General features: G+C 46.1%; 2 protein-coding genes across 17 annotated transcripts in view; both read left to right on the top strand.

Moving 5' to 3' along the window:
* Nucleotides 1–1042: 1042 nt before the first annotated feature.
* Nucleotides 1043–6789, top strand: NDUFB8 (NADH:ubiquinone oxidoreductase subunit B8). 2 transcript variants are annotated; one of them, XM_044935378.1, is made up of 5 exons: nt 1043–1139; nt 1492–1618; nt 3081–3180; nt 3777–3932; nt 6603–6789. In XM_044935378.1, the coding sequence occupies exons 1-5, from the start codon at nt 1058–1060 to the stop codon at nt 6693–6695; spliced, it is 558 nt and encodes a 185-aa protein (XP_044791313.1). In that variant the 5' UTR covers nt 1043–1057; the 3' UTR covers nt 6696–6789. The 2 variants fall into 2 exon arrangements, with proteins under 2 accessions (XP_044791313.1, XP_006053259.1); XM_006053197.3 differs by having other exon boundaries at nt 1070–1230.
* Nucleotides 6790–9079: 2290 nt separating this feature from the next.
* SEC31B (SEC31 homolog B, COPII coat complex component) overlaps nt 9080–14805 on the top strand; it is a 65379-nt gene continuing 59653 nt past the window's right edge. For 11 of the 15 annotated variants that reach the window (XM_044935371.2, XM_044935369.2, XM_044935368.2 and 8 more), the window contains exons 1-3: nt 9928–10073; nt 12154–12240; nt 12592–12715. In XM_044935371.2, the coding sequence (XP_044791306.2) occupies nt 12162–12240; nt 12592–12715 (203 nt within the window). In that variant the 5' untranslated portion in view covers nt 9928–10073; nt 12154–12161. Of the gene's footprint in view, nt 9145–9570; nt 9842–9927; nt 10074–12153; nt 12241–12591; nt 12716–14805 lie in introns of those variants that run through there. The other 4 variants (XM_044935365.2, XM_044935366.2, XM_044935374.2 and 1 more) reach the window with 4 other exon arrangements.

Genomic DNA, 14805 nt, shown 5'->3' with positions numbered 1-14805 from the left:
CGAAAAGTGAAAGTGAAGTCGCTCAGTCGTGTCCGACTCTTCGAGACCCCGTGAACTGCAGCCTACCAGGCTCCTCCGTCCATGGGATTTTCCAGGCAAGAGTACTGGCGTGGGGTGCCATCGCCTTCTCCGTAGCAAATCTGAGGCAGGTTCAAATAATAGGACTGATTTTATATTTGTTGGGTCGAGGTGACTGAGACATTCGGATGTAAACACGGGACTGAAACTGAAGAACAGTTTGTGGGGCCGGGGGTAATTCCCTGGTGGTCCAATGGTTGGGACTTCTCGATTTCAAGGCCAAGGGTGCGGATTCAATCCCCGGTCGAGAAATTGGGATTCCCCCAGCCGCGCGGCTGAAACAAAACAACCGGTTTGTGGCCAATTTGTGTGTTGCATCGTGCCTCTAAGTGAAGAAAAAAATTACTCTAACTGAAGGAAAAAATTAATGTGGAAAACAAAACATGAACAAAGAAAACCAAGCACTAAATTTGAAGAATGATCACGTTTGAATATGGAAAGAGGAACTGCCACTGAAGGAGAGAAACAAGGCAAGCAATCAGAGAAGAGATTCTCTTCTCTTTAGTCGCTAAGTCGTGTCCGACTCTTGTGACCCCATGGACTGTAGCCTGCCAGGCTCCTCTGTCCACGGGATTCTCGGGGCAATAACTCTGGAGTGGGTGGCCATTTCCTTCTCCAGCGGATCTTCCCGACCCAGGAATCGAACCCGAGTTCGAGTTATTGCAGGCAGATTTTTTACTGACTGAGCTATGAGGGAAGCCCTAGAAAAGAGATTAAACAGGCTCATTTTACTTATACAGGTCCTGGGGGAGGTGGGTCAGCTGTCCACCCAAGATGCTCAGGTTCCGAGTGCCCGCTATTCCGGGATGCGTCTAAGTCAGCAGAAGGGAGAAAAGGGACTCAACAATCAGAAATGTCAAAGCAGTGACCCGCTTGTTTTTCTGTCCTTTCCTCCTTGCCTCTCAGCCTCTACAGATCAGCGCACCTTCCTTCTGGCTTCCCAGCACCGTTTAAGCCCCGCCCTTAGTGAACCTTTAACATGTTTCTCCCTAATCGCGTTTGGCCCGGCTCAGCCGCCGTGACAAGGTCTTTGCGCATGTGCGGGGTGAAACTGAAAGAAGGTGAAGATGGCGGCGGCCAGGGCGGGGGTCCTGGGAGTCCGATGGCTGCAAAAGGCAGCCCGAAACGTGGTGCCGCTGGGTGCACGGACAGGTCCGCTAGTACGGGCGAGGCCTCAATGTGGGTGGGAGGGGGGAGTGCCTGAGGTTTATTGTGTCGGGCGCAGGGTGGATTTGGTGGGGTACCACGGCCGCCGAGTCCGGGGAAGGGCGGAGGTGGAGTTGGGATATCCACGAAAACGGAAGGAAGGTCTGCTGGTCCCTCGAAGCCTCGGGCTCTGACCTTGAAGCCTGAAGCCTTTAGAGTGGCAGGACAAATGGGGTCGCTTCTGATCTGCCCTCGTCTGCCCTCCAGCCTCCCACATTACCAAGGACATGCTCCCGGGACCCTATCCCAACACTCCAGAAGAACGGGCTGCCGCCGCCAAGAAGTATAATATGCGGGTGGAAGACTATGAGCCGTACCCAGATGATGGCATGGGGTGAGATAGGGTCTGCTCGCACCCGGGTAGTAATGGGAGAAGTTCGGACTGGGTGGGTGGCTCTACTTTGACCCTTTTCCCCGAACCTTTTCGTGACCCCTCAGAGTCAGTGGTGTGGGTGCTTTTCTCGGTGGAGAGAGGTGGGAGGGGATCGGTGAGCAGCTGCAGTCGAGAGGACTTTAATTTTCTCCTTGGCTCAGGCTGTTTCCTCAGATGAGGAAGCTGAGATTTTAATAGCTCCCTTGAGGACCCCTGAATAGCGGGAACCTTCCTTGGTCCATCCAGAGTGCAAGGTTTCATTTAGATTGAGCATCTGCTGGGCTCAGGTGGTGTCATCCAGGCACGTGACCAGGCTGGAGCTGGACTGCTGTCATGAGAACCTTATTTGTAGATAGAGTACTCTGCCTTAATATGTGTATATTTCTTTTTTAATCGTTGCTGTTAGCGTTGTGGAAATCTTAGCAACTTTAAAAGGTTAAATAGCTAACTCTTACTCCAGTTGATGATTTTCCCCCATACCCCATAACATCTCTGTGGTTAATTACCTGAATTGATTACTGTCACCCTCATTTTCTCCCTAGCATCACTCTTTCAGCGGTGATTTCAGTAGCTCCTATTCGTCTTGTTGTTTTCCAATCACTTTCTGTGACACATGTCTAGTTGTCATCATTTCCTATGACCTTTATTGTGTTGTGGACAAGAGCAGCCTCCGTAGCAGTCTGTATAAGTTGAACCTGGACTTGTTGGTGAAAAATCCAGCCTATCACACCCATAAGATGTTTGAGACTTGGAGATGTGTGTCAGTTTTGTGGTTGAGAAACACAGTTGCTAGGAAGAGTGCTTCTCTCATCTGTACTTTTTTGTTTTTATTCCAGTTAACTGGGCAACCTTAGGTTCAGACTCTAAACTTCAGTTTCTTTTTCTGTCTACTAAGGAAAACAGAGTGATTGATTGTTAAATTCCCTTCCATTGCTAACATTATAACATGGTGTGACTTTTTTTCTTTTTTTTGAAAGAAGATAAGAAAAGCTTACATATGTTAATGTTTCGGAGTTTGACATGAATTTTTAATAACAATTTGGACTTCTGCAGTTAGTGCTGTGCTTAGTGAGTAAAAATTGAGATTTAATAAAACAATAAAATAGCAAATATTTTATTAACGATAATTTTGATACTGGAAAGCATTCAGGAAAATTAATCTCTTTTATACCATTTGTAGGAATGTAAATTGCCATAGTCTTTCTGGGGGGATATTTGGGATATTTACCAGCAGCCCTTTAACCCAACATTTCTCAATATGTGCACCACAGGAAAACACTGAGATCTTGATTGGAAGGTTAGTTCCTCTGTCCTTAGGGGGAGGCCATTATCTTGTCACTTGGTTTCTCATCTCAGAGATGAGAAGGCTCTGCATTGTCGGAGGCTCTCAAAGCCATGTCCAGAAGTTCTTGCTGTCTCTCAGGTATGGTGACTATCCGAAACTGCCTGACCACTCACAGCAGGAGAGGGATCCATGGTATGACTGGGACCACCCAGACCTGCGGTTGAACTGGGGTGAACCGGTGAGAGAACCATGTCCCATTTGCCCTTTCTTCCTTTTCCCTATGTCCTCTGTAGATCAGATGGCACTTTTCTGCCCAAGTGGGCTTTCCTGGTGGCTCAGTGGTGAAGAATCTGCTTGCCACTGCAGGAGACATGGGTTTGATCCCTGATCCGGGAAAATCCCCTGAAGAAGGAAACGGCATCCCACTCCAGCATTCTTGCTGGGAGAACCCCATGGACAGCCCATGGGGTCACAAAGAGTCGGACATGACTTAGCGACTAAACATCAACAACACTAAGGTTTTTCTGCCCAAGGAAGCAGGGTCAAGTTCTCTGAGATCTGAGGTTCCCTGTGTGTGTGTGTGTAAAGGACTTCTGAGAATAATTGAAGCTCTGAGTTGTGAATGTTCATGATTGGGACTGTCTCTGATCAACCAAACCCAGACATAAGCCAGCATCCAGTCCTGTGGTCCAGAGTATCTCAGATGTGGCTCTCAGAATATTGCCCAGGGCAGGAGAATGCCTTTCAAGTCTTGTATGAGGCTCTAATCACTCTGGACTGCCTGCCTTTTGCAGGAAGAGCAGTATGTGACGGTGATCTGCCTTTCTGTCTCAGATGCACTGGGACCTGGACATGTATATCAGGAACCGTGTGGACACGTCCCCGACTCCTGTTAATTGGAACCTCATGTGTAAGCACCTCTTCGGCTTCGTCGCCTTCATGCTGTTCATGTTTTGGGTAGGGGAGACTTACCCCGCCTACCAGCCTGTGGTGAGTATCTGATGAGTGCTCCCTCAGGCACACTTTCCTGAGGGAATGCAGTCTCTGGAGTAGAGATCTACCCGATACCAAGCTTGGCTTCCTGGTGAGGCCTATAGAGGGCCTTAGCTACTGGCCTGGAATAAGTACCAGAGCACAGCTTTTGCCTGTATCTTGGGTCAGTCTGAGTGCAAAGAAACTATGTAGGACTAGATGAGGAATGAGAATGAAGAAGCCAGCTAGTCTTTAGAGTTGCCATTTGGGGAACTGTACTTACCACCGTATTTCAGCAAGTGATCTTTTAAGGTAGAGTCCAGGAATCTCAAGTTGAAAGCTTATCCTTTATTGGTGTGAAGGGCATTTTCTATAGGAAGCAATTAAATGTTTACTACAAGCATGGACAGTTAATTTAGAGAACATGAAGTGAAGTGAAGTGAAGTCGCCCAGTCGTGTCCGACTCTTTGCGACCCTGTGGACTGTAGCCTGCCAGGCTCCTCTGTCCATGGGATTCTCCAGGCAAGAATACTGGAGTGGGTTACCATTTCCTTCTCCAGGGGATCTTCCCGACCCAGGGATCGAACCCGGGTCTCCTGCATTGCAGGCAGACGCTTTGACCTCTGAGCCACCAGGGAAGCCCTAGAGAACATGAAGGACACAGCAAATATACTGTCTGTATAGAACAGACTTGTTGCCAGGAAGAGGGTGGGGAAGGGATGGATTGAGAATTTGGGATTAGCAGATGCAAACTAGTATAAATAGAATGGATAAACAACAAGGTCCTATTATAAAGCACAGGGAACTATATTCAATATCCTGTGATAAACCATAATGGAAAAGAATATGAAAAAGTTAACTGATTGATTCAGTTAACACATAACTGAATCACTTTGCTGTACAGCAGAAATTAACAAACATTGTAAATCAACTATACTTAAATAAACTAAAAGAAGAATGAAAATATACTCTCTAGCTTTGAGGACATTTAATTTGGATAAGAAAATTTAGATATGTGATGTGAGCAACATTGGAACATACATAGGAATTTGGCACAGTTTTTGTGTATATATGTGCGTAGTGAATATATGTGCTTGTGCTGTTAGGGAGGATTATGCTAGATGCTAAAACAGATATATTTTTAGATGATGGAGAGAAGTTGAAGAGAACATTTGGGGAAAAAAAAAACAGAATGGAGGAAGAGGACAGTGAGTTAGCTGGAGTGGAATAGGTTTATAAATAGCTCTCAGACAACCAGCTGCACCTGGGGAACTGCTAAAAAGTCAGATTCCTTAGCTCTTGGAGAGCCTAATTCAGTAACTCCACAGTGGGGTTCTACAATCAATATTTAACAAGTTCCCAGGTAATTTTGATGTGCTGGGAAATCAGGTGTGGAAACTGCTGTGTTAGAAATATTGTGAAGTGCATTTGATCAGTTTGGTTGGGCACCTTTTATTGCATGGCTGAGGGATCTGGACTTGATGGTATAGTAATGCATTAATTGAATAAATGTTTATGAAGCTCCTGTCATGTACCAGGTACAGAAGGTGCTAAGGGTTGGGAATACATTGATGACTTGGCCTGCCTCTAAGAAGCAGGGAACCATGTTGGGATTTTGAACAGAAGAATGCTGTAATGATGCCTAGGTTTTTAAAAGATTAACCTGGGAATAGTTTACAGGGCGGACTGTGAGAAAGGTACTGAAAGCGGGAGGCTGCCGTGTCTCCAGTTGGCTGCACAGTGCTGCCTCTGCTGAGATAGGCAGTGTCCTAACGGTAGCGCGCATGTCTGTGCACGGACACAAGCCTTTCTACCGAGCCCCAGGGGCCCCAGGCTGGAGAGTGCACATAGGGCTGGTGTGAGCACTAACTTCACTTCAGGAGAGCAAGAAACGCAGTGTGGCTCCTCCATTTTTCAGTTCTGTAAGCACATCACCCTTTTCTCCTCCCCTTGAGCTGTTCTCTGACAGCTGTTTGTTGGTAAAGCCAGCAGCCCCTAAAGCACGTCCAAGCCACGTTTCCTCTGTGCTCCCCCCACTGCTGCTCCTGCACGCCTCATTTGCTAGGCCACTTTAGTGGTGGAGCCATTAGAGGCTGAGTGACTTAAAGGAGATTGAGTCTGCCTCGACCCCGAGAGAGTGGGATGGATGGATGCATCATCTCATTTAGAAAGCTTCCCTCATGCTCTCCCTTTCTCTCCCTCCCTCTCCCTCCTCTTTCTCTCTCTCTCACACACACATATACTGTAGGCACCACTTCTCTTACACACACACACACTCTTTCTCTCTCCCTACTCTGTAGGCACCCTTTCGCTTACACACACTCTCTCTCTGAAGGCACCCCTTCTCTTACACACACACACACACACACACACACACTCTCTCTCTCTCTCTGTAGGCACCCCTTCTCTCTCACACACACACACCCACACACACCCCCCCACACACACTCTCTCTCTCTCTCTCTCTCTCTCTCTCTCTCGGCACTACTTCTCTTACAGTCTAGGCTTTCTCACTGCCTTGGGCTGAGCTGGGAAAAAGAGTGCTGTCCCTGCTGTTCTGGCCCAGCTGGGTCTCACCAGAAGCTACTGTGTACCTGTTTACTGTGTGTGATTCTTCACTCAGGGTAGGCTGTAGCCAGGTGTTGGCTGGATATATGTTGTTCTTGCTGACCTGTGTTTTCTCCTTAGGGGCCAAAGCAGTATCCTTATAATAATCTGTACCTGGAACGAGGCGGCGATCCCAACAAAGAACCTGAGCCAGTGGTTCACTATGAGATCTGAGGAGGCTTCATGAGCTTTGTGTTCCCTAACTGACTCCTTCAATCTTAGAAATTTAACTTTAATGAAATCCCTAATAAAACTTAGTGCTGTGGTATCTGTGCCTCATTTCCTCTGGGAATAGCTACTGCTTAAGCATGACTCATTTGACAAGACCCTGATGCTGGGAAAGATTGAGGGCAGGAGGAGAAGGGGACAACAGAGGATGAGATGGTTAGATGGCATCACCAACTCAATGGACACGAGTTTAGGTAGACTCCGGGAGTTGGTGATGGACAGGGAGGCCTGGCGTGCTGCAGTCCATAGAGTTGCAAAGAGTCAGACACGACGGGGTGACTAAACTGAACTGAAGCATAAGAGGATGTTGATTTGTTAATTTCGCTGGGAAAGGTAGTTGAGGGTTCCAGTTGTGCAGCAGGTAGTTACGGGTAGCTCCCCATTTACAGGGTTTTCTGACTTTTCAAATTGGAACAGATTTATTTCCCATAAAAAAACTTTTAATAATAGTAGTTAGCTAAAAAAAAGTGTATTTTTACATGTTTCAAAATACTATAGGATAAATAGGTGTTCTGGGACAGGCCTAGGGCTGTGATTGCCTCTAATTTTGTATGTATCTCATAAGAATATGTATTTATTAAAAACACACCATTGTAAATAACTATACTTCATTAAAAAAAAAAAAGAGAGAGAATATGTATTCCAAAGCAGCTTCTGAATCCTAGACTGTTATAAGTTGACATTACCTATATTTATGAATTAGAGGATAGTCACTGAGTTATTACTGAACTTATGCATGGCTTTCATTACCTTAATGATTCATCCAAGCTCCTATAATAGCCTTAGAAAGAGAAAAACCATGTTTTTAAGGGTCTATCTCAATGCATCTGTTAAAGAGAACCAATTTATGTTCTTTTCTTCCCTTTAGGGACATTTTCTTAAATTACAATGATACTGCCTAAAAACCTGTCCCATAAAAAAGTATACATTCAGCATGATCTGTGGAAGCAAGTGCATTCACATTAGATAAGCAGTCCTTTAGAGGTGTGAAGACAGTGAAAGATGTTTATGAGATCAGGGAGTAGGTCTGCTGAAATGCCTCTTTTTTTTTCTTCTTTTTTGAAATGCGTCTCTTAAGGTCTCCACTGCTTTTTATGTCTTCATTCTCTGTCCTTTAAAGCATTTGATAATCATTTAACAAACGTCTGCCTAATATATATGACACTGATAGGCCTTGAGGATATAAAGTTGAACAAGAAAATAATTGCCTTCAGTGAGTTACCTAGAAAAGAAAACTAGCATTTATAAAACAAGGTGAAAAGAATTTCTAAGATGTCCCAGTTGCAGAAAGAGTGTGTTTTTTGTTCTTTTTTAAATCATGTCCTACTTGAAACTGTAACCTTATGCCTTTGGTTCAGATTTCTTTCAGAACACACACCTTGGCCTCATTCCCTCCTTTAAGGTGTTGCCTGAGGTTCAGTTTTCAATCCTGTTTCTTCACCAGTACCCTACATTCTTTTCTGTTCTGAGTTCAAAACTCCCATATCCATGTGAAAAGGAAATCTAGAGCTGTGTCACAAAGACAGGGCCCAGTCATAATCACCTCACCATCTTTGGAGGTATATCAGACTGGACTACAGTAGAATTCATGCATTAAAGTTTTGAATCAAAATAACTTAGGTCCAAAATCTTCAGCTGCCTACAGAACATTTTATTTGGAAATGCCATAATTCCCTCAATCGACATGTATATGATCATAGATATCCCTGCCAACTGTTTACCTGTATCAGTCACAAGAGCCTGTTCAGCTATTACAATCTGTTACAATCCATCAATCCAAGAGTTCATCACCTGGTACCTGAATTGTTCTGTTAGCCTCCTAATTTGATTCCCTGCCTCCAGCTCTGTTCTCTCTGCAAGGGGATCCAGATTGCTAGTGATATAATCTTACTGCATGTTGTTCAGTCACTAAGTTGGTTCCGACTCTTGCAACCCCATGGGCTACAGTCTGCCAGGCTCCTCTATCCATGGTATTTTCCAGGCAAGAAAATACTGGAGTGGGTTGCCTTTTGCTTCTCCAGGGGATCTTCCCAACTCAGGATCAAACCAGAGTCTCCTGCATTAACAGGCAGCTTCTTTACCCCTGAGCCACCATATCTACCTATAATTTTCAGTAACTCCCAATTACCTGCAGAGTGTTAGTATTCCACAATCTGTAGTCAGCCCAGTTCCCCAACTGTAGCCGCTTTCATTCACAGTATGGGAAATGCCAGGGCGCCTATCAGTCTGTTGGGCCCCTTTCTCTTTATTGGGACATCACCTATCTTCTTGAAACTTCAACGTGCAACACCTGTCTCGTCTCTGATACCTTCCGGGTAGCCCCTGGTCTCAGAGAAGGCAACGGCAACCCACTCTAGTACTCTTGCCTGGAAAATCCCATGGACGGAGGAACCTGGTAGGCTGAAGTTCATGGGGTCGGGAAGAGTCGGACACGACTGAGGGACTTCACTTTTACTTTTCACTTTGATGCATTGGAAAAGGAAATGGCAACCCACTCCAGTGTTCTTGCCTGGAGAATCCCAGGGACGGGGGAGCCTGGTGGGCTGCCGTCTATGGGGTCGCACAGAGTCGGACACGACTGAAGTGACTTAGCAGCAGCAGCAGCAGCCCCTGGTCTACGGTACCTCGCTCTCCGCCCATCTACAGCCCTTAATTAGTTCAACCAACGTTTGGGAGCACCAGTTTTTGGTCCGCCACACAAAGTCACTCTGCTATTAAGGCCTGTGCGGGCTAAGTCGTTTCAATTGTGTCCGATTCCTTGTGACCCTATGGACTGTAACCCGCTGGGTGATTCTGTCCACAGGCTTCTCCAGGCAAGGATACTGGAGTGGGTTGCCATGCCCTTCTCCAGGGAATCTTCCCAACCCAGAGAAGGAAGCCGCGTCTCTTACGTCTTCTGCATTGGTTAGGCGGGTTATCGGTAGCCCCACCTGGCCTAGATTGCTTATCACCTCTTCAGCTAAGTGGATTCCACAGAGCGCGCCTGGAGCTAGGACCAGGTCTTTTCCGCTTAATTAGTATTTTCCCTTTGGGAAAATACACCAGAACTTTAATAGTCGCTGGATCTGACACACTGCATAATCACAGGACAGGTGAGGGAAGCCCCACTAAAAGCTACATTTCTATGAGGGAACGTTCTCCGTGGGTTGTCCGGGTCCCGGGCCTGGCGTCTGGCGGCGCCTGTGGCGGTGCCGGCGGCCTGCACTACTTTTGGCCCTCTGCAGCCGCCGTCCACAGCGCCCGCGGAGCTCCAAAGCCCTGAGGGAACCGGCTCCCGATTCCAGCTCTGCGGCGTCAGACCCTTGAGCTGGGCTCTCCGCGCAGGTTGGTTTTCCCCGCCTGTCCCGGGGCTCCTGAAAGCAGAAGGCGCGCCGGGGACCCAGAGCGCGGTTCCTCTCTCGCAGGAGTGCCGGGAGGCGCTCGTCCTCGGCGGAGACCCCGGCCCGCCAGGCTCCTGCCCGGGGGCTCCGGCCGGTGTGCCTCTCAGGGGGCCCCACGATGCCCGCCCTGCTGTCGGACTGCAGCCGGCTCACTCTCCCTGCGGCGCCCGGGCCCCGCAGCCCGACGACGATCTCTCTCCAGTGCTGCCCTCGCGCCTCCCTCAGCAGCCCTGGGCCCTGACCTGTCCGGGGCCCAGAGTCGGCCGCGGGTCCGTGCGTCCCGCCCGGGCGAAAACGCCCGTCGGTGCTGACGCCGGTGAACCGCGGGGAAGGCCGACCGTCCTCCAGAGGGAGTGGACAGCTAAGGAAGGCTGGCTTTCCCCCTTCACTGCACCAGTGTGTCCAGCTCTTGGTTGCATGATCATAGCTCTCCCCACCTTTGACGCTTCTAGGCCCCGCCATTCTGACCACATCGGGGACCATTTTTGCCAACAGTTGTCTCTGAACAAAGTAGATGACAAGCCTATCTTCTCAATTTGTAGGCTGGTATTTAAACACTATGGAGTTTACTTTAGACTGGTATAATGGTTAAAAGCAACGGGCTCTGAAGGCTGGTTGGGGTTCACAGCTTGGCCTAGCCAGTTTTCTTCCCTGTAAAATGGGGATAGTAACTACTGACCCCGGAACCATTGTTAGAATTAAATGGGAGGTGCACGTTAAGTGCACTGAGCTAATTGTAGCTCCCACTTCAGAGACCTTTCTCCAGAAACGTGAAAATCATCTTGACCAGCAGGTGGCACTGGTGACCGTATAGTATGGTGTGCAATCTCGTCAGAGGAGTCCTGTTGTAGCCTCAAGTGTTTAGAGGTGCCCGGGAAGTCTTGGTTGAGTTGGCAGCCCTAAGCTTTCTTCAAGCTGGACAGTACATTTGAGATTAAGTAATAAAACTTTAGTTTTTGTTGGTCAAGACTAACCTGGCTGTGGGCTTGCTCAAGCAGGTCACAGCAGGTCCCAAGTTTACTCCATCAAGTTCATTGTGAAGTGAAGTGGTAGTTGTGAGCAGGGCTCAAGGGGGTTTGTGTTTTATTGAGTGTGATAGAAGCCACTGAAAAACTTTATGCATGGAATGTCAAAATCCTGTTTTTTATTTTAAAAGTTTACTCTTGCTCTATGCAAAGAAAGAATTGGGTGATGGAGATGAGCAGCAGGGAGATGACCAGTAATCTAGGTGATAGATGATAGTGTCTTCAAATAGCATAGTGGTGGTGAAGATGGAGAAAAATAGATTAAGATATATTTTGGAGGTAAAATCTGGAAGACTTAATGATAGATTAGAAGGGAAAGAAGGAGAAGGAGGGATCTAGGATGATTTGCAGGGTTTGGGGTTGAGCAGTTGGCTGTTTGCTGAAATGAAGAAACCTGAAGGAACAACAGATGAAGGGGTGAGATGGTAGAATGGAGAATTCCATTTTAGACAGACTAACTTTTAGGTATCTTTACTATACCCAAGTGGAAGTATTTGATTAGCAGTTGTATATAAGAACTTGTAACTCAGAGGAGAGATTTGTGTTGCTGATAGAAATTTGGCAGTCATCAGCATATGGATAATGTTTAAAACCAAGGGAATGGATAGAGTGGCTGAGATTTTCTGGTTTGATGGTTATCATCACCACTGGGCCTGTGGCAACCAGTGTGGTTCAGTATCTTTTAGGATTTAAAGCCTTAGATTTCAGTAACTGGGTAAGTTCAGTTCAGTGCTCAGTTGTGTCTGACTGTCTGCAACCCCATGGACTGCAGCACACCAGGTTTCCCTGTCCAACTGGGTAAATGAATTGTCATTACAGATCTGCAGTTGATCATGTATTTGTCACCCTGTATTGCCCCCAAATACTCCATCCTATGGTGGAGCAAGGAAAACAGGTGCTCGTGTCCACAGGTGTTCCCTTTATCTGGCCCAAAAGCTTGTGGTTTCTACTGTTGTTTTCAGTAGGCTGAGGATCATGTCACTTTTCTGCCACCCACAGGACAGACCATGAAGCTGAAGGAGCTTGAGCGACAAGCCGTCCAAGTGTGGAGCCCAGCCAGCCAGTACCCTGTGTATCTGGCCACAGGTATGGTGGTACTGTAGATGAGGATCCGCTGGATAGGTTGAAGGGAAACTTAGTATCCAGTGCTCTTGATTGTGCTTCAGAGACAGTTTCAGAGTCACGGAAAGGTGGGGTTGTCTAGCAGCACTTTCAAGGGGATATTAGGAGTTTTGGTCCCTGGGGACAATCTTCAGTTATGGCTCAAGGCTAAGCACCTCATGCTTTCTTGCTCTTTTTTGGAGGTACCACTTGAAAAAGGATGTATCCAGTTTTCCCCCATTCCTCCTTTTCTCTACTACCTAACCATTTATACCTCAAATCCATGCATATATTGTTGCTCACATGCTGCCTCTTCCTGACTTTTCTTGTGCCTAGGAACATCTGCCCAGCAGCTAGATGCCTCCTTTAGTACAAATGGCACATTGGAAATCTTTGAGGTTGATTTCAGGGACCCCTCTCTGGACTTGAAACGCAAGGGAGTCCTTTCTGCCTCCAGCAGGTACTATGTCTGAACTGTTGATGGGTATGCAGGGCAGATCCTGATATAAACCTTGATGGGGAATCTCAGGAGTGGTGTGTGCTTCTCAGGGCTCATGAGGGGACAAGTGAGGGGAGAATGATCTTTAAGTTAGAGAGAAGTTAATTCTGGGTTTATTTTGCAAGAAGATTTTGAAAACTCCCACTCACACCTTTGTGGGGAGCAGCAGCAGCAGGCAGAATGATGTGATTGAGACGCCTCACACAAGCCTGGACCCATGAGTACCTGATCTCTCTCTGGAACCCAGAGATGTTGGCTCCTTCCTCCCTTGGCTCTTGTGAAAATAACAGCCTTGCACAGTATCTCCCTTTTCTGCCAATGAGAGGCAAATGAATGATCCTCTCCTTATTGCTGTCAGGCACTGATTGGGCACTCATGGATTTCATGGCTCTGGCAGACTTACAGGGCTGGGTATGAGCATTCACTGAGCATGTGTACACATGCCAGGCACTATGCTGGGGCTCTGTATATTGTATTCATTTCTCAAAATGAGTCTAGCCAATAAATACCATATTCCCATTTTACATAGGAGGGAACCAAAACCCCGGGAAGCTAGAATTTAAGTCTGGTCCTAGCTGACTCCAAGACCTGCTTTCTATTATTCAACTGTTTTTTTATTAATTTTGTAAAGATGAGGCTTATAGTCTGAATCAGTGATCCCCAGATTTTTGCACCATCAGGAGAAATGTGAATATTCACTGCCCTCAAGTATATTTTCAATATAAATAATATACATGTATTACTGTATTATTTTTTAATATAAAAATATAAATCCTTTTCTTATATCCCAGAGGATTTTCTTGCCATCCCCCTTAAAAGATTGCTGGTCTGTTATGTAACTTTTCGTCTTACGCCTATTTTGGTTCGTCTGAGTGATTAAGATACATAGAAGTACCCTCCTCTTTCTTTTCATGGCTTAACTTAATAATGAAAATTAGTTATTCTTCTTACTTTCTTGAGCTCGTATATCACTTTATCACTCCTTTATTATTTATCACTCCTTTATCACTTTATTACAGTATCCCTTATTTTGCAGTTTTTTACATTTCTTTCTATTTCCAGTACCTGTACCTTTTGAAGAGAGGCCTTGGCAATTTTACCAGTAATGATAAGATATTCTTAACCTGTAAGTAGGCATTTCAGAAAGGGCTGCTGAAAGAGGAGAGCTAATTTAATCATGTTTATACTCCTGAAGATAAGAAAAGAGGCAGTGGGCAAGGGCTCTTTTCTTAAACCAGCCAAGTAGCAGCTTCAGCACAGTAATGGCTCCTTAAGGCCAAGAGTTCTTAAGAAAGAGCTAATTGCTTAAGAAACCTTGAAACTGAATCCTGAGAACCACGTAGGCAGAGACTTTTGTCTGTTTTATTTATTGCTGTATCTATAACATCTTAGAATAGTGCCTGGCATTAGGTAGTTGAAAAAATATCTGTGGAATAAATAAGTGATATTAGAAACTTCTGGATTACCAACCTGAGCATTCATATCCATCACTTCAGTTAGTTATGGTCAGTCTTCTGTTGGTCTTAGTGCCTGAAGAGCTTTTCAAGGGTAACAACCTGTTTTGCAGCCAACTAGGTTGAAAAGGCTTCCTTTTTTCACCTCTGTAATTGGGTCTAAAGATTGATTCTCATTCTCGAAGACCTAGGGGGTTACCTTTGATGCAGTTCTGTTGAGGCCGTTCTGAAAAAATCATCTTCGATGCTCCAGGGTCTAAGGCACTCACTTCTTTTCATTCTAGCCTAGGTTAGGCCACTTACTCAAAAGTCAGCATCACAAAAAATTGACCAAAATGATCAGGGTAGATAAAGCTCAACCCACCCTTTGCTTTATGCTTTCCTCTTTTCTGTGTCATCTTCTGCATGGTTAAATGGAAAGCACAGTTGTGTTGGATTGCTGCCTTGCCTAAAACTATGTGACTTCGAGCAAATTTAATTCCATCAGTGATTTTAGGTTTCCTCACTTATGTATAAAGAAGAGGTTGCATAAGATGACTTCTAAGAACCTCAGTTCAGTTCAGTCGCTCAGTCGTGTCCAACTCTTTGCGACCCCAT

The sequence above is a fragment of the Bubalus bubalis genome, chromosome 23, assembly GCF_019923935.1.
Source record: "Bubalus bubalis isolate 160015118507 breed Murrah chromosome 23, NDDB_SH_1, whole genome shotgun sequence".
Taxonomy (NCBI): Eukaryota; Metazoa; Chordata; class Mammalia; order Artiodactyla; family Bovidae; genus Bubalus; species Bubalus bubalis.
The sequence above is the reverse complement of the archived record's forward strand: the minus strand, read 5'-3'. Positions and strand labels throughout refer to the sequence as shown.